At 42.6% G+C, this 23,831-nt stretch overlaps 1 protein-coding gene across 1 annotated transcript in view; it reads left to right on the top strand.

Moving 5' to 3' along the window:
* RIC3 (RIC3 acetylcholine receptor chaperone) overlaps positions 1 to 17,181 on the top strand; it is a 47,693-nt gene extending 30,512 nt beyond the window's left edge. The window contains exons 4-6 of the mRNA XM_007459838.1: positions 1,465 to 1,558; positions 10,468 to 10,616; positions 16,730 to 17,181. Of these exons, the coding sequence (XP_007459900.1) occupies positions 1,465 to 1,558; positions 10,468 to 10,616; positions 16,730 to 17,181 (695 nt within the window). The remainder of the gene's footprint in view (positions 1 to 1,464; positions 1,559 to 10,467; positions 10,617 to 16,729) is intronic.
* Positions 17,182 to 23,831: the final 6,650 nt, after the last annotated feature.

Raw genomic sequence — 23,831 nt, 5'->3', positions numbered from 1 at the left:
TGGAAAAAAGAAATATATATGGCATGGCTCTTCTCTCTGAGAATTTATAGTCTAGGATGAATGTCAGGGGAAAATAACTTGTGAAAAGTTTACTACCTAGAAGGAAGGGACTTAGCGAAAGCCTTCTGGGAAATCACACCTAGCTGTGTATGAAGGAGGGCCTATTAGATAGGGTGCTTGAGTAAGACGCAGTCTGACAAGAGGGCAGCTGTGGGAAAGAAGGCATGAAGAGTAGGTAGGATAAGCTGTGTTGTTGAAGGCCAAACTATCCTGTGGATACTGAAGCCTCATCGGAGTTTTTTAAAAGAAAGACATCAGCAAAATGACTGTGATCCCTGCTGTATTCTTTTTTTTTTTTGAATTTTTGTATTCTTAATTGAAATAGTGTCTTACTAAAAGTGATTGTAAATGCATCATGAAATTGTTTTTAAAGACTTGTGAACTCTAAAGAGTAGCAAATTCTGTATCCTGTCACATAATGCATTTAAAACAGAAAGAAGTAAATAAAATGAATTCCTAAGAGCAGCTGTTTTATAATGTAGTAGCAATTATATCAGCTTCTTATGCTTCAATTTTGAATCATACAGAAAATAAAAATAACCTAAGCATTTATGTGGCACAGATGTTAATTGCATGCATAAGAATTTGTTGTACAAGTACTAAAAAGCCTTTGAAATATTACATTTTATAGTGACCCTCTCAATATATCTGTGTACAATGATACTCGGGTGTGAAACAGAACTACTAGATTATCTACATAATGAGCAACATTTTATTTTCCTATTATCTTAAAGTTCATTTCATGTACTGATTGAGCGATTGATTTTTTACGTTCTGCTTTTAGGGTCTTAACGTTACTTTCAGTAGTTGTGGTCCTGTCTGACCCTTGTTGAGAAAGCTGCTTCTGGGAGATAGGGTTATACCACTCACCCCCGATGACTGAAGTAGGAAACCTTGGGCAGGAAGGTCTCAGCCCTAGTTCAAGACTTCTGTTGAAGGAGCGTAACTTTTATACTGTTATATCTTGCGTATAAGTTTTCAGACCCTAGGGACAGGTGAAATATTGTTCATTTCAGGGCCTTAACACCTTCTCTGAAGTCCTTTACCAGATTTGGTACTTTATCCTCAAGTATCATTTGAATTAGAAAGGAGTTATCTTCATTCCTCCTTGGCTGACTGTGTAGGGCTATGTTTTTCACTCCTAGGTATTTTCTTTGGCTGGTCCTGCTATATTTCTGTGTGTGAGAGAGTGATTTATTCATCACTTTCTAAACGTGTGTCCTTTAGATCTTGGTGTCTAGACCTCAGTACTCTTTGTGTCCTGATTGGATTAGCTGAATCTCAGGACCAGCCTGACTCTCAGGACCAGCCTGGATTACTGTAGAGTGTCACAGCCAGCCATGTTTCAGAAAAGGGCTTAGGGAGTTGTACAGGATGCTTCTTAGATTGATGCTTGTTTTTCAGCCAATTTTGAGCTTGTTCAACTACAAGAAAAACTGAAGGAGACTGAGGAAGCCATGGAAAAACTAATCAACAGAGTGGGGCCTAATGGTGAGAGGTACGTTTTCGCATAACAGAGCTCAGACTGTTTCCCATTTAGAGAGTGAATTCAAAATTTTGTTTTTCTTTGATTTCTGGCCCACTTGCTTTCATTGTTATCATATTTGTCACTTACATATTATTTTTCACTGAACCTTTCCGTTTTCACATTTTCAAGCAGTTTCATTTTCAAGAGTATGTGTTCCGTGTTGTGCAACATTATTGTGAGAGTGAGTAAATTTGTGAGCAGATACTACAGGCTAAAATAACTGGGTTTTAAGGAAGACAATATCCTAGCTGTCTAAAAAAAGGCAGAATTTTAAGTAAAACCAGATTATTAAATATTGTGGTTTCTGTTTGAGGCAAAATGAGAGAAGAGGGCAAGTACGATCAGAGTGCGCATTTGTTTTGTGTTGACTATTCCAGAACAGAACTAGACATGTAAAGTAGGTGTCAGGAGCCAAAACTAGCCCTTTAGGATGCTCTGCAGCGAAAACACTCCTCTTGCTACAGGGCTGGCTGAGGATCTGAAAAGGTGGCTTCAGGGGGTTGATGGAAGTGGGCATCAACTAAGAAAACGTGGGTGTAGGAGGGCCAGGGAGGAGAAACCAGAATGTGAGATTGAGGACAAAGGGGGATTCGGTTCACACTAGGCCTTCTGACAATAATGGAAGGAGCACTGGGGGTGAGCGGCAAAATCCCATGCAGGAGGATGTATTGAAAGGTCCCGCCTATAGCCCCGTGGGCTCAGTGTGGAGAGTTTGCCCCAGAAAACTGCTCTACCTTAGCCTCTTCTGTTGGCCATCCTTGTGCTACTAGTGCCCCACACTGTTTCCCCTGCTTCCTGGCTCCTGCCTTGCCCATCTTTGGCCGGATAGGAGAAGAGCAAGCATCCTCGAATTGAAGTCCCTTGGCTTGGCTTTTCCGTGCAAAGTCTACATTGCTGCTGAAATGACATTTATGAGGGTGAACCTTGCCTATCTGGGCCCATGACCCTTGACCTTTGTTTGGTCCAGAAAGCAGAGTGACTATCTGGACTTCTCCAGAGTGGTAGAGATAGGTGTACATATCTATACATGCGTATATCCCTGTGAGTGGATAATACTCTTTGGCATTATTGAGCACTTACTAAGAACAAAGCTCTAAGCTAATGCTTTATATACATTATCTAATGATTGACTGTTTTGTATGGGTGTGACTAAAGCAATTTGTGCAGCTATACTTTTCTGGCATTTTCTGCCCTTATCCTGTACCATTCACAGTCTGGGTGGGGAAGTACCAGACTTCTATAGACCCTTGTGCCTCAGAAAATATCTGTACCCTGGCCCTGGTCTATTTGAAGCCCTAGGCCACACCTAAGTGTCAGGAAAACTATAGGTGTGTATCTGTGGGCAGGGCCTCCCACCTGGGAGGTCCAACCCTGGGCTTTGGGCTAAGAAGCCATGTGAAGATATTTTCTCACTATTCTTCACTGCTATTCAGACTCCCTTAGCTCAAACCAGATAACCCCACCACGCATACCATTTGTCCATTGCCGAAGCCAGGGGTGCAGTACTGTGACCCCTAACTACTGTCTGTCCTCCTTGTGCCAGCTAGGGTTGCTGCTCCACGTTTTATGTGCGAAGGCAGAGGAGTTGCGTGTCACCACCGCCACTGCCCCTGGAGCTGCGCCATCTCATTGTTTCTGGGACAGCGGGTCCTAGCTCAGGTTATATATACTCCTAGTAAGTTGCTGGAGCGTGGGCTCTTTGAGAACATGCTGAGGCCACTGCCACATGGCAATGATTGTGTAAAATATTTTCCACAGTACCTCTCAGGAACCAAGGAGCAGCTCTCCTTCCACTCAAGAGAGCATAGCTTGTGTCTCTCTTTCCCAGATGTCTCATTTTCCAGTCTATAAGGAGGTGACCTTTTCTCTCTGAAACTCCTTAATCTGAAACCTTTTATCCTTACAGGTAGGCCCTATGGGACTTCCACCTTCAAAACTGCAAGGGCTAGGTAGCTGCATGTTTTACATTCTTTTCCTTTTTATACTTAAAGCCTTTAACCTTAGTTTCTGTGGCATTTGTTCTTTTACAAGTCTGTGCTTCTAGGATTATTAGAAGAGCCCAAAATACCCCAGTATTTTTTCTGTCAGATAAGATTTTATCACATTGCCAGGCTTCTGGAGGTCAAGGAGAGGATTTAAGACAAAGAAGACATGTTCATTTGCAGCCTTCTAAGTCCTTTTATATAATATCACTCCATAACTGTAAGATTTTGCTTAAAATTCCCAAAATATGCTCTTTCTGATACTTCATCTTAATGCTTATGTAAGAATCAAAATATGGGAAAGGTCTTTAATACTATCTAACAAAACTTTTCAGACAGCTTTCACCTGTGAGCGATACAAGTCTGCACACATTTTTAAATAATTAAGCCTCCTGGAAGGTTGGTATTGTGCCATGTTATGTCTGATATTAAGCAGACTCTCTAGCCCAAGGACACAAAGACTAAGGAAAGGATCTAGGAATCCGAATCAAGGTGTCCTCATTTTTGTCCTTGTGATCAGTGAAAGTTCCTTCCTGGAGCAGCATGTCCCACTGTAATTATTTACCTAGAAGCATGGAATGGCCCAAGAGGAGAAATGAGGGTACAGCCTCTGGCAGCAAACACCTTGGCAGGCATGTTGAGCATTATGTGGGACCACAGATTTCTGGCAGGCGTTATGGGGGTGTAAAGTCTGAGGACAGGCTTAGTCTCTTTTGTTCACTGTGTTCACATAGTAGGTACTAAGTAAATACCATTGGAAAAGAGTAGATATTCACTTTCGATGCAAGTATCTGTACTTATTACCATGATAGAAGAGTAAATCATGGCCATTCCCTGTTGAGATCCTTCTCTTCCTTTGCTGACCTCTATATTCAGGGTCCTACTGGACATGTCTCATAGATAGCTACTCTTATCCTCATCAAACAGTAAATGTCCCCTGAGTGAATGAACATCCAAAGTGGAACTCATCATCTACCCCCACATGAACCTATTCTACCTTTAATGTTCCCCATCTCAGCACATGGCCCCTCCATCTACATGGCTCCTCCATCTACTTAGTTGCCCAAAGCAGAAATTAGATGTCATCTTTGATTCACCTTTTCCTTCACTTCCCATATCTCATTAATCACCATGTCTTGTCATTTCTTCCTAATTAATAAGTCTGTCTCCCTGTAAAACACTCTAAACTCTACTAGGGCAGGGATTATCCTTCTTATTCCCAGAGCCTAGCACAAGCCAGTAGTAGGCTTTAGAAAAGTATTAATTGAAATGGAAGAATGAGTAAGTGAGTGAGTAGAGAATGCCTGTATTTTTGACATAGGTCGGAACTGTCTCGTGTGGTTTCTTTTCCTCTAATTTGCCTCCTTTCAATTCACTTTCTGCTTTCCAAACCAGTGGATTACATCTTTTGTTTTAACCCTTCAATAGGTCCCTGTTGCTCTTGATAAAGAGTAGAATCTTTAACATGACTTACATGGTCCTAGGTGATGTGGCTCTGCATACCTCAATTGCTGTATCTTTCTCCGTTACTCTCTCTCTCTGTGTCTGTGGTCCAGCTACACTGCTTGCTGTTCCTCTGAAGTACCTGGGCACTTTCACTTCTAGGATTTTGCATTATATACTTTTTTCCTTTGCTTGGATGTTGCCCCCGACCGCCTCCCCACGCACACTTGTTTTTAACTCTTGCTTGTCTTAGAGGTCTCAACTTAGACATCATTTCCTCTGAGAGTCTTTCCCTGAACCCACAACTTGGTTAGGTGTTCCTCCCATATCCTCCCTTGGCCACCTCTGTTTGCTGGATAATGTAAGCATCGTATTACTTCCTTATCTTCCGTTAACTTTTCTGTCTTCCCTAATGCCCTGTAACCTTATTGAGGACAGGGAATTTTCATTGTTCAAACTTGCATTCCTAGAGCTGGCTCATTGTTCAAATTTCGTTCCTAGTGCTGGCACATCGACAGTGTCTATACGTGTTGAAAGAATGAATGAGGTAGATGTAAAGAAAGTAGTTTAAAGCAGGCATTTTCAGCAATAATAAGAATATCTTTGATACCTATTTTGATTCGTTCTGCACAGCCCTCTATGGTTGTCAGTAGCAATTATTTTCTCTTTAAGGAACTGCATCTCAGAAAAAAAGTGTGCTCTGAGAACGTGTATTAGTTTTCTGTGGCTGCTATAACAAATTATCCCGAACTTAATGTCTTAAAACAATACACGTTGTTATCTTATAGGTCTGTATGTTAGAAGTCCTACACTGGGCTAAAATCAAGGTGTTTGCCAGACTGTGTTCCCTCCTGGAGGCTTTGGGGTAAAATCTGTTTCCTTGCCTTTTTCAGATTTTAGAAGCTGCCCACATTCCTTGGCTCATGGACCCTTTCCTCCACTTTCAAGGCCAGCAGCAGTGGGTTGAGACTTTCTTACGTTACATTATTACTTTGGCCTCTTCTGCCTCCCCCTTCTACTTTTAAGGACCCTCATAAATACATTGTGTCCTCCCAGATAATCCAGGATAATCTGTTTTAAGGCGAGCTGATTTGCAACCTTTATTCCATTTGCAACCTGAAGTCCCCTTATGTATAAGGTAACATCATTACAGGTTCCAGGGACTAGGATGTGGACATATTTGGGGGGGGTGGGGTGAGGAGACATTATTCTGCCTACCACAGAAGGTCTCAAGAAAAAGAGAGAATTTAAATGAGCCTTACAGGACGGAAGGATTCCCTCTGGCAGAGTTGGGGGGAAAATGTTTCAGAGGGAGAGGGTGGCACAAGCAGCAAGCAAGGTGAGAGGTCAGGCATGTTTTTTGGAATAGCAAGTAGTTCGAAGTAACGGGAGTAGGGTACACCAGGGCTGTGGTAAATGGTTAGGGAGGTAACTAATGGGAGAAAAAACTAGAAAAGTAAACTGGGGGCAGACTGGAAGGCCCTGAACAGTAGGCTGAGAAGTTGGAATTTGTTGTCTTTACAGTGGAGTGCCTCTGAAGGCTTTTGAAAAGAAATGGCATAATCTGCTGTGCTTTAGAAAAATAACTCATGTTCAGGGTGGCTATATGCTAGGATATTGAAAAAGTTCTAGCAAAAGTGATAAATAGGCCAGTGAGAGTAGAAAAGAGGTGGGGGGCAAATTAAGGGGACTTCAAGGAGGAAAAAAGAATCACAGGCTGTATCAGGATTCCTTGGTTGCAAGCAGACAACTCTGGGTAGCAAAATTTGTTTTTTGGGGGGGTGCAGCCAAATTTATTGGAAGAGTATGGGGTCGCTTACAGTATCAAAAGAATAGCTGAAGATCTAAGTTTCAGGAAGAGTGGGAACCAGAGCAGCTGTAGGGATTTAGGAGCAGGAGCAAATAGTCTCTTCAAGGACTGCTGCCGGGATGAATTAACATGAAAATTTTTCAGTTCACGCTTCACTGTGTTCAAGATCCAGTTTTAGGAGAAAGTATAGTTGGCCCAACTGTGTATATCACTGAATCAATCACTGCAGCCAAGGGGATGGAGTGTGATGATAGGCCATGGGCCACGTGGCCACTCTAGAAGGAGAAGTGAGGGGATGGATGGCTTCAACCTCTGCACTGTGAGCAGAAGAGGGATTGGTTTTCCAAAGGAAAACTGACTAGATAAGAGAAATGAAGGAGAGGAGATGGATGATTTGGAGACTTATAGCCCAAACTGGGAGGAAGATTATGGCATCAACCAAAATAAAAGCACAGAAGAATGAAGATAAGGCTTTGGAATAGGGATCATAAGTTCACCTTTGAATATGGTTGAAGTGCCATCAGAACATCCATGTATGATAAGCAACAACAATAGGAAATTTGGGTATTGAGGTCAGAACAGAGGACACAAGTTCGGAAGTCACTTGGCTGGGAGTAAGAGGTAAGGGCCATGCGGGAAAGATGAGATCACCAAATCCTTGAGGCATGTAATTACTGTGTGGCAGTTGCCAGCATTCTTTTGCTGGTCTGGTTTCCGTTCTCATCATGAATGGTGTTGGAAGACACTGTTTCATTCTTCACTCTGTGTTTTAACTCTTGGACTCACAACTTGATGATTCCTCTGGATTTACAGCAGTAGCATTCAAAAGTCTGAGTTATCTCCCAACTTGACGTTTTATTTTTCTAGCATCTTGGAATCGGCCATAGCCAACCTCACCTAGCTTACCTGTTCACGCAGCTGCTCACGATCCTGGGCCAACTAGGACGTGGTTTTGAAGCGTGAATTTAAGTTTAACTTTATTATAGTGACAAGGCCTCCAAGTAGAAATGCCCAGGAGGTAACTGGAGTTATGAGACTGGCCTTTGTTTGAAAAGTCAAGATTAGAGGTAGAGATTGGGCATCGTCTGTGTAGAGGTGATGGTTTAATCTGTGTAATTGGGTCAGCTTCCTGAGGGCATGCCTGTAGGAGTGGAGAAACAAGAGTCCTAGGATTGAGCCTTCAGGAAAACCATGTTTTAGGATGTGGGAGTAGGAAGGTGAGCCAGGATCAAAGATACAAGGAATGGTTAAATAAGTGGGAGGAATACAAATGCCAAGGGAGGAGGACATTTCACGGAGAGGATGGTCCTTAGTACAGAAAAGTCAAGAAGAATGAAATGTGAGAAAAAAGACTTTTGGACTTTAAAGTGGTCATTGGGGAATTCCCTGGGCAGCCCAATGGTTACGACTCTGTGCTTCCACTGCAGGGGGTATGGGTTTGATCCCTGGTCGGTGAACTAAGATCCCACATGCTGCACAGCAAAAAAAAAAAAAAAAAAAGTAAAGTGGTCACTGATCATTGATTTTTCACAAGTTTTGGTAAAATGATGGAGTGGAAGCCAGATTTCAGGGAGGCAGAAGAAATGGGGACCAATCAAACTAACACATTTATTGAGCACTTAAAATGTTCATGGCACTGTGCCTGTATACTGTGCCTGTTGTGAGCTTATCACTGCCCTCCAGGAGTATCAAACCAAGTTGAGACAATGAGAAATCCATGAAAGTCTTCATTGCAATAAATTCAGAAGATGTAAGGTGGACCACGATTAATTGCCTAACGTATGATATGGACACTGAATACCCCTGAAGACACTCTGGTTTGGAATTCTCTAAGAAAGCTTCTCTTGTCTGTTTCTGCTTCTCTTAGCCTACCCATCCCCCTTTTATTGAAAGGTTCCGATTTTCCATGAGTTAGGAAACAAAGTTAAGACTGTTTCCTTCAGTAAACATCAGAATGTACTAAGTACAGTCCAGAGAAGTAACGTGTGCAGCACGTTGTGATAATCACATAGGCTCTCTTAGCTAAGGGTGACCTAGCTGCCCCAGAAGCCTCCCACAAAGTGAGCTGTTGTAACAGTGAGAATTAGGGATTATAGAATACATGAGTAGTTAGGGTGAGTCAGCACTCCTGTACTGATGGGAAAGAGTCAAGCAGCTGTTCAGCTGCATGTAGAATAGACAGGCTTCTTCAGTTCATGGCTTTGAGGCCATTTATTGTAGAAAAAGTGGAGCTCATGGGGCTTTTGTTTTCCTCCCACTGAGGTCTGTAGAAATGTTGCATCTCCATTTTCCTCAGTTGCCATCTTACTGTTGGCGGGAGAAGCATTTTCTTCTTCCCTGTTAGTCATTAAGGGTAACGTAATGTAGGTTAAATGTAAAAAGAAACGTAGGCTCGGGGCTGGACTATTAGAAAGACTGATGGCACCTCCATGAGGCTGGTACAGTGTATCATTTCTTCTTCACGAGTGTTATACTGACTTGGGGTGCTTTGGGTTTTTAAGAGGAGCATAAGTAGCCTCTGTTAAATCCTGCCACTAGATAAAACTGGTCCCAAAGCAGGCAGTTCTCAGTCTTCTGAATAGGACCTTGCTTGCTTGCCAGTTCGATGCAGTGCTTCCCTCTCAGAGTCACACCATTATCCTTGAGCCTCATCTTACTTGTGTAGACATTTCCCCAGAGCCACACAGCTAAGTTAGGGGTCACACCCAGCCAGGTTTTCTGAACTGTGCAGCTTGAGCACTATGCTTCAAGAATTGCACCAGGGGCTTCCCTGGTGGCGCAGTGGTTGAGAGTCCACCTGCCGATGCAGGGGACATGGGTTCGTGCCCCGGTCCGGGAAGATCCCACATGCCGCGGAGCGGCTGGGCCCATGAGCCATGGCCACTGAGGCTGTGCGTCCGGAGCCTGTGCTCCGCAACAGGAGAGGCCACACAGTGAGAGGCCCGCGTACCGCAAAAAAAAAAAAAAAAAAAAAAAAAGAATTGCACCAGAATGCTGTCAGAAGTCAGGAGACTTTAGTTTTAGAGCTGACATTAACTAACACTGTGATAATGTATAGTTTCCCCCTCCATGGGCCTCAGTTTCCCCAATTTCTCTGGTTTAGGTGATTTGTCAGAATGATCCAGCTCTGAAATTTTAGGATATATCTTTATTTCTGCACAGATTCAGCCTGGTAATTCCAAGGTTGGCCTAGTAGCATACTTTTCCCTAGTTGAGGCAAATATGGTCCAGCACATTTTCTTTTGACGACATTACTTCAGAGAGAAGTGGCTTGTTTGTAAATGGAATAATATAAGTAATGGTGAAAATTGCTTGAGATTAGAGAATCAGGGCAGTGAGGTGTACTGAAAGAACACTGAACTGAAGGCTCAGACATCTGGGGTCTTGTCCCAGTATTGACATTAAATCATTCTGGGACCTTGGACAGTCACTTGATCTATTCTGGGCCTTAGTTTTCCCATTTATAAAATCAAAACATTGAACTGACATCTCTAGTTCCCAGCTGTGCAGTTCCAGGATCAGTTCCCAGAGTAATTATCTGTTGCTGTTGAACTTCCTGGAGTCCAGACAGATCACAGTGATGTTTATGTTCCTTGCCTAGGAGTATTTACCACTAACTGGCCGGATTGTCTGCTGTTTCTAAGCAGAGCACAGGCCGTGACTTCTGACCAAGAAAAACGATTGCTGCATCAGCTCCGAGAAATCACCAGGGTCATGAAAGAAGGAAAATTCATTGACAGACCCACTCCAGAGAAGGAAGCTGAGGAGGCCCCTTACATGGAGGACTGGGAAGGTAAACAGCGTCTTCTTATCTCTTTGTTAACCATCAGCCCAGAAAAGAGATCTTACAAAATTTTTAAAAGTCAGCTTTATTACTGAGGTGTAATGTAGATACAATACAGTTCACCAATTTTAAGTGTGTAGTTGGATAAGTTTTGACAAATGTGTAGAGTTATATAATCATACCATAGCGATGATTTAGTCACGATATTTCCATCATCTCAGAAAGTTCCCACCCACTTTGCTGCTAATCCCCTCCTGTTCTGGCAACAGCTGAACTGCTTTCTGTCCCTAGAGTTTTACCTTTTCTATATAAATGGATCATACTGCACATGCTCTTTCGTTTCTGGCTTTGTTGATTTAGTATAACGTTTTTGAGCTTCATGTGTTGAGTGTATTAGTAGTTCTCGCTCTCTTTTAATTGCTGAGTAGTGTTCTGTTGTCTGGATATACTTTGTTTCTCCATTCACCAGTTCAGGAACATTTGGGTGCCAGCTTTGAGCTATTATGAAGCAATCTACTATGAACTTTTGTGTACGTGTTTTTGTTGGAACATATATTTGTGTATATATCTAGGAATGATGTTTTGGCGTTTTATACATGTATGTTCAACTTTGTTAGAAACTGTCAATCTGCTTTCCAAAGTGGCTCTGCCATTTTGCCTTCCCACTTGAAATGTATGAGAATTGCAGTCCTCCACATCCTTGGTAACACTTGGTATCGTCAGTCGGTTTTTTTTTTTCGGTACGCAGGCCTCTCACCGTTGTGGCCTCTCCCGTTGCGGAGCACAGGCTCCGGACGCACAGGCTTAGCAGCCATGGCTCACGGGCCCAGCCGCTCCGCGGCACGTGGGATCTTCCTGGACCGGGGCACGAACCCATGTCCCCTGCATCGGCAGCTGGACTCTCAACCACTGTGCCACCAGGGAAGCCCCGTCAGTCTTTTTAATTTTAGCTATTCAAGTGAGTGTATAATGGTATCTAGCTTGTAACTTTAGTATGCATTTCCCCAATGACTAATGACGTTGAACATTTTTTCACACACTTATTTGCCATCTGTATATCTTTGGTGAAGTGTTTGTTCACATTGTTTGCCACTTTCTTTATTGAGTTGGTTGTGTTCTAGTTGCAAGGGTTCCTTCTATAGTCTGGATATAAGTTGTCAGTTATGAATTTTGCAAGTCTTTTCTCCTAATCTGTGGCTTGCCTTTTTATTTTCTTAGTGACATCTTTTCAAAGAACAGAAGTTTTTTTCATTTTGGTGAAGCCCAGTTTATCATTTTCTCTTTTGTGACTCACTTTCTTTGTGTGCGTTTAAGAAATCTTTGCCTAACTCAAAGCTTGCCTTACTCCTCTGTTTTCTTCTAGAAATTGTATGGTTTTAGCTCTTACATTTAGGCCTGTGATCTATTTTTAGTTATTTATATATGGTGTGAGGTATCAGGACTGAGGTTAATATTTTTCCATATTGATATCCTATTGTTCCAGTTTATTTTGTCACATTTAATTACCTTGGTGTGTTGGTTGGAAATAACCAACCCTTCCCCTTTTGGAAAATGGAAAATCATTTGACCATGTATGTGTGGGTGTATTCTGGACTTACTGTTCTTTTTTTTAATATATAGATTAATTAATTAATTAATTTGATTTATTTTTGGCTGCATTGGGTCTTCGTTGCTGCGTGCGGGCTTTTCTCTAGTGGCGGCAAGTGTCGTGGTGAGGGGGCTTTTCACTGCGGTGGCTTCCCCTGTTGCGGAGTGTGGGCTCTAGGCACGCAGGCTTCAGTAGTTGTGGCACACGGGCTCAGTAGTTATGGCTCATGGGCTCTAGAGTGCAGGCTCAGCAGTTGCGGCGCATGGGCTTAGTTGCTCCACAGCATGTGGGATCTTCCCGGGCCAGGGCTCGAACCCATGTCCCCTGCATTGGCAGGGGTATTCTTAACCACTGCGCCACCAGGGAAGCCCCTGGACTTACTATTCTGTTTCACTGATCTATGTGTCTGTACTTAACACCAGTGCCGTAATGTCTTTATCACTGTGTCTTTATATTGTCTTGAAGTCAGGTAGCCCAAGTTCTTCAACTATGTTTTTTTCCAAAATTATTTTGGTAATTCTAGGCACTTCACATTTTCATATAAATTTAGAATCAGTGTGCCACTTTCTACAAAAAAGAAGCCTGATGGGATTTTAATTGGCATTATATTGAATCTTTAGGTCAAGAAGTTGGATTCACTCTTATGTTGCTGGTGGGGATGTAAAATGTACCCACACTGGAAAAAAGTTTGGCAGTTTCTTAAAAAACGAAATATGTAGCTACTACACAGCCTTGCAGTTGTACTTCTGGACATTTATCCCAGGGAAGTGGAAAGTTTTATGTTCAGATAAAACTTGTACGTAAATATTTATAGCAGCCTTATTTGTCATAGCCCCAAACTGGAAACAACCCAAACGTCCTTCAACAGGTGAAGCTGAAGTTAAACACGGTGTTGGTACGTACGCACTGTGAAGCACTACTCAGCAGTAAAAATGATGGACCGTTGATACATGCAGCAACTTGCATGGATTTCCAGATGATTATGCTGAAGGAAAAAAGCAAATTCCAAAAGGCTATGTAATGTGTTTCTATTTATCTAACATTCTTGAAATGGCAAAATGATAGAAATGGAGAACAAACTAGCAGTTGCCAGAGGTTAAGAAGGGAGTGGGAGCAGGAGGGAATGGGCGTGGCCAGAAAAGGGCGACACACGGGATCCTTGTGGTGAAGAAAACCTCTGTATATTGACTGTATCAGTATTAATATCCTCGTTGTGATATTGTAGCATATAGTTTTGCAAGGTGTTACCATTAGAAGAAACTAGGTAAAGGGTACATGGGATTTCTGTATTATTTCTTATAACCAGATGTGAATCTACGATTAACACAAAATAAAAAATTAGTTTAGAAAAACAATGCAAGAAATTATAAGGGAAAGGATAGTGTTTTACATAGTGTACATAAACCTTTTCTGTAGATCAGAGAATGTCAAAAAGTTTTCAAAGCCAGCACTAAACTGGAAAAAGATTTGTAACAAATATGACTGATATCAGCAAAGAAGCTGATACCTTTAATATACAAAAAGTTCTACAACTAATTTAATCTGCCTAGATATGCAGTGCACAAAAGAAAACAGTGCAACTGGCTATAAAACAGAAGAAAAATTATTCCATTCTCACCAGTAATCAATGAAATGAAAATTGGAATTCCTTTTTTTCTTGCAAATTGCAAATCTTCATCATATAACCTTGTTCCCAAATAAGGTAAAGTTTTTATCATATTTATTTTCTACCTACTGCTTAGGTTTTGTTGAAATTATGTAGAATTTTAGCTACAAGTGATGTTAGCTTTTACAGCCTTTTCTCTTTTAAGTATTTCTTAACAATGGCATTAAATTTCTAACCACATTATCAATGATTATTTTACATTGATAATTCTTGATTTCATTTTTTACCACTTGTATACAGTATCTCCTTTCTTGATTTTAAATTTTTGATTAATTTTTGTATCTGTCAGAATACTTCCTTAAGTCCCTCCCCCATCCCTCCCCCCGCCAAATTTGAATTTGTACAGGTTCATCAGCATATGTCTCCGTATGGATTTTTCAAGGTATTTTTACCTAGCATTTATCCATCTGAAGACTTGAGTTATTTTTTCAACTAAAGAATATTTTCTTGTAATTCTGATTATTGCTTCCATTTAACCTACTGTGCCCTCTCATTGTAGAATTCTAGTAATTCTGAGATTCGATCTTGGATGGGTCTTCTGTGCAGCTTATCTTTTTTCTCACGATTTCCGTTTCTTTGCCGTATTTATCTTTGTCCTGGGAGAATTCCTCACCTTGAACTTCTAATATATTAATTTGGTTCTCAGTCATGTTTATTTCAACCTACTCTTTTCTTCCTCTATTAAGTTAAAAAATTTTTTTTGTAATGATGAGTTTCTCACAGCTCTCTACTACATTGTGTTTGCTCCCTTTTTTATATTGAAGCCTGGTTGGTTTCATACATTCAATAACCTGTTGAATATTACTGGGAACGTCAATTATAAGCTGATTGACATTAACTCTTGTTTCCTGCATTGACTTTTTTCAGGGGCTATTTACGTAGTTTGCTTAGTTTGGTTCCTGTTGTGAGCTGCTGATTTTCCCCCCCTCCTAGGACCAGTGAGTTTTTGTTGCTTGCTCATGTTTCTAATGAAGTCTTGGGTAACCAGTGCCTTGGCTGATACGGGCTACCTAAGTAGTTACGTGAGTCACTATTTGATTCTCCTCAGCAGGCTTCCCCCTCGTAAACTAAAGCAGATAGTCATGGAATTCCAACGGCAAGCTTTGTTCCTGGTGGGGACGAGGCAGGAACATGCCAGAGGATGGGCTTCTCTTAGGCATGCAGTGGCTAGGAGCTAACTAGCAAATGGACTTCCCCAGCCTCTGCCCTTGACCAAGGAGACTGTGAGGGCTTTGGGTAGCGAAGCTCCAGTTTATCTATAAGCCTGGGAACTGAGACTGCATTGGCAAGATTCTTGACATACTACTGTTAGCGCTGGTGAGGATGTGATAAGCTGGACAGTTTTTTACATCACTGGTAGGACTAAAAATTTATACCATTCTTCTGGAAAGTAATTTGGCAGAGTGTAAAAAAGTCTTTTAAAATGTCCATTCCCTTTGGTCTAGTTTTCATATTTCTAAAAGTCTATCTTAAAGAAATAGGGAAGTGGACATAGATTTATATTCAGGGATCTTAACTAATATGAAACTTATAATGGAAAATTGGAAAGAATCTAAATGTCTTATGGAGGAGGCATGGTAAATCACGTCAGTTACGTAGCTGTATGATGGGATACTTGGCAGCCAACTTTAAAATGCCTAATAACATGGAGAAGGGCTCATGATACAATGTTGAATGAAAAAAATCTGGGTACAACGTTTTATATACAGTATGATCCCTCTTTGTTAAAAAAAGAGAAAGATATATGTTTATATGTGATAAAAAGGCCAGAGGTAACACAACACATAGTTATCAGTGGTGGGATTCTAGGTGATTTGTGTTTTCTTTTTAAAACTTGTCTGTGTTTTTCAAATTTTCTACAAATGAGTCTGTGTGACTGTTTTTTTCCCCTAATTATAAATGTTGTAAAAATGTCTCTCCACACTCTACATGGCACCAAAAAAGACCTCTGCTTTTCAGAATTTGTAGGCAAAACGATGGTTTATGTTAGGGTTCAATTTGCCAATTATCATAATGTGCAAATGGATTTCAAATTCTCCAGCTTTCACGTTGTGCGCTGAGCATGGCTGCTGTTGCCAGCACTGGCATATGAGCTCCAGCACGGCCCATCTGCTGCTCAGGCTCGGCTTGGCGGACACAGATGTATTTCATTTTGTTCTTCAATTTGGCAACATTTTCTCTTTTCTCATTATCATTGCTGGGATTCATTTTGTTTACCAGTTTGTTGTTTTCTTTTGTTCCCTTTTGTGAAGAGGAAGAAGCCAACAGTGGAAATTCTGTCTTCTGAAAATGCAGTCCTTGTCCTTGGGGATCTTGGGCATGTATTGCTAAAATGCTCTCTCTTTTCTGACACTTGCAAGCCATTTCAATTGTTTTGATTAGTAGAAGGCTTTGTCCTGTATTTTTCAAAGAGCTCAGCATTACTTTCCTCCTCCCTCCTCCCCCCGCCACCCCCGGGAAGATTTGGAAATGGTTCCAAATAGAAATTATAAACATTAGCCTTGAGCTATGCTCTCTCCATCTGGTGTTTGGTACATTTTTTTAAAACTGAGGCTCATGTTGTTTGTTTAATCTTCATCACTACTGCAGAAGCTTGAGGAGTGAGACTTACACTCTGCCCCAAGCACCCTGCACTTAAGAAGGGATTTTCAACTGAATTGATTTGTATTTCAAAGAGCTGGGGGACAGTCAGCCAGATCGCCAAAAAATTTGCTCAAGTGAAACTTGAGAACCGTTAGAGTCTTCTTAGAGATTTCTTGAATGGATTTGTTGGGATAGGATGGCTGCTGCTTGAGAAGCCTTTCTGAGCCTGACACTTTATTTGGAAGAGACATTCTTTGTAAGACTTTGTACTGCTTTTTTCTCTAGGTTACCCTGAAGAGACCTATCCAATTTATGACCTTTCAGATTGCATCAAGCGTAGGCAAGAAACAATCCTGGTGGACTACCCTGACCCAAAAGAGCCCTCTGCCGAGGAACTAGCTGAAAGAATGGGAGTGATAGAAGGAGGATCAGGCCATTTGGGGTGGGAAATGCCTACTGACCCCAGAGCTCAGGAAGATAATTCTGTTACCTCATGTGACCCAGAGGCAGAAACATGTTCCTGCTGTTTTCACGAAGAGGAGGATCCTGCTGTCTTGGCAGAGAATGCTGGATTTGGTGCAGACAGTTACCGTGAGCAAGAGGAGACCACCGAAGAAATGTGGCCCCGCGACTCGAGAGATGAAGGGCCAGGCGTCAGTGCTGATAAAGCAGATCCAGGGGGCATGCTGAGGAAGCGGGACCCCCACCGTTTAGAGTACAGACAGCCAGTTTGGTGAGGTGCCCATTACTCTAGTCCCAAGGTGACCTTTCTCTCCTCTCTGATTTCATCCTTGGCCCTGTGCCCTGTATTTCATTCTCTGTGTTCAAATATCATAGACAATCAGGCCACTGCCATGGATATCATGTGTCCTTCCTGGTGCTTACACACCTGTCACCTGTAAAACATCACAGTAATCAGTATGAACACAAGACAGCTTCCCTCTTTCTCTTCCTGCCTTTCCTCCATCAGAGAGTTGATCCACTGAGTAATTTTCTATCTACTGTAATTACAGATGGGACCACTCAGGGCAGAGGTCTGACTCTTTGTGTTAGGAGTAACAGATGGTTTACCTGTGAACAAACATCAGATTATACATGATGAGGACTTAAGGTTGTAAGAGTGAAGATTTCAGAGTCCAAAATACCTTATTCTGTGGGCCTTGAGCAGGTTAGTAGTCCGCTGAGCTCAAGAAGAAAACCTTCTGTTAGTGGGGATGGTGGGGCCAGAGCAGGGTAAGACTGCTGTCTGAACTGAAGCCCCTTTCTCACAGCAAGGCCCTTTTTAGGGGCACCCAGGCTGCCTCAGATCTCCACTTTTCTCCAGAGTAGAAGACTCCCACTGACCTGAGAATGAACCTAGAGGCTTATTGGGGGATGGTTTTGCTCTACTATTGCCTGGATCTCTAGCTTCCTTTATCCCTGTTTTGCTTAACAGAACTGCCAAATGCATAAGTACCTTTGTACCTCTGGTCTTCAGTGGCCAGAGGAAACTTGAGTTAGAGACTTTAGTCCTTGCCCAGCAGAGCCAAGGTTTGAGGCTTCAGGAAAGCCTGCCGAAGGGTGGTGGTCCTGCCGTGAAATGCTCAGAAGGCCAGGGAGCCAGTGATGGGGAGAGAACCCATGCGCTTACAGGCAGTCCTTGCTTAGATGCTGTTTCTGAATGTTGTACCCTCTGGGAAGTTTGTTCTCACAACAAATTCAATTGAAACAGAAACGAGGAGGACCGAGCTTATAGACCAAGTGCCAGCCCAGCAGGGAAGTTGCAGGGACCCAATGTAGCAGTGCCCGGGAAAAGACCATTTGTTCCATATTTGGATATCTGAGTCTGTTGAGAAAGCTGGGCAAAGTAGGAGGTAGGTTAGGACTGGGAGGATTGTGACCAAACCAAAAGCCTATCTCTGAGCTGCCATCTGTCATGTGTCTCCTTGAGGTAAGATGTATTCTGTCTAGTAAGGATGAGTGAATTCAGTTTACAGGTAAGACCTAAGAGTTTAAAGAGGACACATTCCTGAGGATATTCCCAGTCATGAAATGCAGAAGACTTGAAAATTAAGAAATCATGTAAAGGTAGACTTGGCTTTTAGAATTCCGTTGTGCCTGGCATGAGCAAGAGGCCAGGAAAATAGTTTAATCACTCTTAAATCACATAAGCATACACACTGCTGTCACAGGTACAGGATCATATTAAGGTAATGTATCAGCTACTGCTGTGAATTTCTTGTTAGTTAATGACTACAGAGAAAAGTCACTGAAGACTGAGTCTATAGAAAGCATATTGTCTCTATCTCTGTGTGGAACATTTGATTCACTTGTAAAGAATACAGTTTAAAATGTACTGAAAACAGTCTAGATGTAATGAAATGCTGAAGGTAAAAAATAATGTAGGTGCTCTTTACTGTTTCGATAAATTCTTTTTCGTGTTGTTTCTCTTCATTCACAATGAGGGGTTGATTTATGAGAAGAGTTCTGGGAGCCTGTTTCGAGTTTCTTTTTTGCCTTAGGATATGATTCCCTTATTAGAGGTATGTATTTGTTTCCTTCTGGCTTATTCACTCATTTATTCATTCAGTAGACACTGCTCAGAGCTAGGCAGTGGGAACAGAAGGCTCAATTCCTACCTTTAAAAAAAACTCAGTTGAATGTGGGAGCGTTATCCAATTTATTTTTAAAAATGAACTGTGAACTATAAAAGGGCTCAAGATCGTGAATTCTGCAGGCAGAGAAATGTTGGTCACAATTCCAGCCCTGTCTATTCTAGTTGTAGAATCTAGCCAGTTCCTTAACCCCAAGAACCTTGGCTTTCTCATTCTAAAGCTGGCAGGTCAAAGTCCAGGTCTCACAGGGTAGTTATGAGGATTAAATGAAATCATCAGTGCCTATAAAACAGCACTATCCTATCTCATACAGGATAACCACTCAATAAGCGGTAGCCACTTTACTTTTATTGTACAAGGTTTTATGCTGTATTTGAGATAACGGACCCAAATCTATAGGAGCACAAAAAAAGATCATTTTTGCTAAAGTAGTTCAAGAAACTTCACAGAGGAGGTGGGTCTTGAGGGATGCTAAGAACTCCAGCTGTGCAAGGAAGAGAAAGGACATCCTTGGCAGAAAGAGTGGTGTTAGAGCAGTGGGGTGTGAAAGTAAAAGGATGATGTTCAGGTATTTTGATGAGGCTGGTATGTAAGGTGTCACATAACCAACTCTTTTTTGGAATGTTAATCTTTGGGGGAAATTGGCTTATGGAAATAGTTCCTGCTGGAAGTACTAAGACCTCATGAGAGCTCTTGCTGCCCTGGTTCTTGGTGGGTTTGTATAGCAGGAATATATTTATGAATTTATATTTCAAAAATTTTAATGTACTTTTCAATAATTTCAGATTAGGCAATCCTTTTTGGATTTTTCAGAATTATGTTATCCTTCAGGGATGACAATTATATTTGTATATACAATCCAGGATGACCAAAATCATGGGACTGGTTTTTGTTGTCATGCCTGCTGTCTCTTTCCTCCTGGTCTTCATTTCTCCAGAACTGATCTGGGCTGAGTCCCCTGGCACTAGGTCTGCAGTGACTTTTAGGCACCGTGGCAGAGCACAGTCATACCTCTGGGGGCAGATAGTTGGCCCAGGAAACAACTGCATCACCTGGGACCATGCGTGGTAAATCAGGTGGGTGATCCGCCGGCCAGGAGATCCGATCCCCTTTCCTGGTCAGAATAAGAGCACAAGGAGAGTACCTCCTTAGTTCCAGGACTAGTGCTATGTGAGCTCAGGAGCCAGGCCCAGAGAGCTGCATAGAGGAGTGCAGGCACGTTTGGCCTCTAGAAGAGATGGCTTGTGAGGACCCCACTCTCTGCACCCTCTGTGGCCTGGATGATCCAATGACTTATGGTCCAATCTGGGACACTTTGGGAAAAGGGAGCTTTAATTATGCCAGGAGAATAGCTGTAAACTAGGACTCTCCATGGACCCTGTCCAGGGCTATTTACGAGATTTGTCTTTAACCTGACCACTAAACAACGAAAATCTCTTTCCTTTCTAGTAGTGTCCTGCAAATGTTATTTCCCAGAGGCAGAGCCAAGGAGAGAGGCCACAGTTCAGGTAGGAAATGCTGTTGACCACACTAAAAACTCCAAATCTGGGGTAATAAATAAACCAGCCCTACTTATTACCACACTCTTAGATTCCCTCAACCCAGGCTATTTATATACCAAAGGAAAGTCTAATACTTGAGCTACCAGCAATGAGAAAACCGGGAAGCATCCACAGACTTCGCCTTGACCATTTTCACACAAGTGTTTCCAAGATGTACCCCCAACCTTGTTTTTCCTTTCCCATTTTCTTATACAAAGTAAATAGGCCACATTTCTCCTTTTTCTCAATTACTCCTTAACTTCTCTAAGCACCAATTTCCTCATTTATGCATTGGGAATAATACCCGCCTCGCAATGCTGTGTGTAGTGTCTGTCCAGGGTGTAGCCTGTGCTAGGTGCTCACGCCAGTGCCATCAACAGCATCACACTGTGTCATCAAGTCCTGTGCTGCTGGGCTGTCGCCCTTGACACCCTCCCAGGCTACCCTGACTGCTGGGAACGGCCCAGAGCACAGGTCCTGCAATCTCTGGGTGACTTCAGTTTTGACCTCCTCCCTCAGGATCAGACGCGTAGCCTTCATGTCTGCTTCCAGCCACAACTGTGGCTTCAGACCTGCCACAAGCCGAAAAGAAAATTCCCAAGTGTGTAGTGTGTCCAAGTCCTGTTCAAACAGGTTAGGCTGCTCTGCATAGGGCTAGAGGAACCCAGTGGCTGGGTCTTCATGTTATTTCTACCACTTGGGCCTCTCTCACCTTTTTTCAGCTCTATGGCCCTGTTTTTGTTCGTACGGGCCAGGCCCACAGGGGTTTACTTAGGAAGCAGCAGCCCATTCTTCCAGCTGGCACAGCTGACCCTGCAGAGGATGCTCTAACTTAAGTACCTTTCTGTCCTTACCGTTCTTCTAGCCCATCCAGCCTCTGCGTGTGTGGTTCTGACCATCCTTAAACTTGACGAGCACGGCCAGGGGGAAGACAGTTTCCACCCATATGTGATGGTTTCTAAACAAGCTATGATCCCCTTGTTACCAGCACCTCTTGCCCACCCCTGAGGCTCTTAGGACAGAAGGAATGAATGATGTAGAAAAACACTTTTAGGTAAGAAACGTCTTTTTTTTATAGGGGGGAAAAAAGTACACAGCAGTGTTGAAACAGGTCAAGTTTAATTTGTTGATATAGGGTTTGTGGTCTGTACTTAGACAAACACTAAGTTCTACAACATACATAATGTCAACATGAGAAAATACCAACTTTGTCATTGCACATACCAATAAATAAATACATTTGCTCCAGAATACCAAAGAGTTTATTCAAAAAGTCACTTAATAAAAGCACAGTTTTGCAAGTTTGTCTAAAACTTGATGATTTTGAACAAAAATAAAATGTCTGACCACTCCAAAATAGGAAAAGACAATCTTGTGCAAATAGACCTACACATTCTAGGCATTATGAAAACTGGCTAAATGTATGCTCCCAACAAGAGAAGTGTCACCATCCTACGTCCCCTTAGTCACCAAATGCAGGATTAAAGAGGCCAGAGTCGGGCTTCCCTTTCTAAGCCACTCTGTTACTCTCTAGGAAATTCTGGATCTCAGCCTCATCTCCAGCTCTGCCTGGACCTTGATAGCGAAGGAGGGAGGGACAACAGAAGAGAAGAGGAAAAGGGTGTGACGTCTTTCTTAGGAAAGAAAAAGGCACGGTGATGAGCTAGAAAGTGATGAAAGCAAGGGTCAGCTTTCATTCACCCTGAATCCTACTGCAAGCTGTTGACAGTCCAGCCTCCTTATTTCGTAGGTGAGAAAACAGACCTAGAGAAATCACGTGGTTTGCTCAAAATCTCATGGTTACTAAGTGCAGTAGTGCTTTCTGTAAGACCAACTTGCCTCTCAGCATGGTTGGAAAAACCAAACCCGTCCCAAATACTTCTGCTGTACCTTTCCCCCCATATCCTGAGATGACTGACAGAAAATTACAAACAGGAGGTATGGAAGGACAGGTGACCACTAAACTCAAACCTCAAACAAGAGCCCAGCCTTGGGCCTGTTCCTGGGGCTGCCTGCTAAAGTTCTACAAGCCAGGGCCCAGGGCAGTGCAGGGTCCCAACGCTGAGCCCTGTGCAGGGGAGTCAGGCCCCACTCAGTGCTGGGCACCAGAAGAAAGCAAACTCAAACTCATTCGGCTATCTGGAAAAACGTGCTCTGAGGGCCACCTGGCATCCTGAGGTCACAGGGGTATCTCAGCTGGGATGAAGAATTGTAGAGAGGGACAGGCCGGTGTTAACCGCAGGTAAGGGAAAGCCAGGGACTCCATCTAGGAGATGGAATTTGTGCTTGCATAGCAAAGCCGTGGGCACAGCCAGCCCAGCCTCTCCCCTCACTGTAAGGAAAGCACAAGCATCTTAGTTTGAAGTCATCACTGTGGCTTGTTGAATTCAGAACTGCGTGTAAAACCTATATGGTAAATTCATTTAGAAGTCAACGCCCCACCATTTCCAGAGCAGAGAACCACGTCTGCTTGTACAATTTTGTTGCCCTTGTCACGGAAGGAGGTGTTGGGCCCCGAATGTTTTCTAGCCTGTGATTATCACACTCCCTGGCTTTTAACACCTATCCTCAGCATGGGGCTGGACCTTACATGCTCGTTCTGAATTACTGTCATGATTTTTAAGGCACATTCAACTAGATCAACTAGAATAAGTTCACATTCATCCGCAACACGCCAATTTCTTCAGGTAATGCAAAGTGGGAACTGAAGAACTAAACTTTTGGGGATGGTGTCTTCCCAGTCAGAACCTTGGGAGAAAGAGTTGGTACTTTCCCAAGTATACTTTGATCAAAGAGCATGAAATGAACAAAATCCACCGGTGATCATAACTACATCCTTATTCCCTTCCTATTCATCTGCAGAAATATGCTTGTAATAGGAAACCTCAATTGATTGTTCAGATTGCCCTTTGCCCCAAATACACACAGAGACACACAGACAGACACAGAGCACCTTGGAGCCAGAAGGAAAGAAAAGCCAGAAATGGGGAAGAGTTAATTAAGGACGTGAACTTCACTGCTCTGTAGAACTGTTTGGGGGTAGAGGGCATAGAGTTTTGGGGTGTGGCCCCAGGAGGAGTGAGTTAGAGCTAGGAGCAGTTACAGAGGAGCTGCCTAAGGTCCCAGCTACCCAACACCCTTAGGGACTGCTCATTCCATCACCAAGTTCCCTGCCCAACCAAGGACCATCTGGTTAGAGGGTATGAAGGGCAAGAACTCTTCCTGTGGAAGAGGCTGGCTAAGCCCAGGTGG

Source organism: Lipotes vexillifer, unplaced genomic scaffold, assembly GCF_000442215.2.
Source record: "Lipotes vexillifer unplaced genomic scaffold, Lipotes_vexillifer_v1.1 scaffold61, whole genome shotgun sequence".
NCBI lineage: Eukaryota > Metazoa > Chordata > Mammalia > Artiodactyla > Lipotidae > Lipotes > Lipotes vexillifer.
This window is presented reverse-complemented; position numbering and strand designations above follow the sequence as displayed.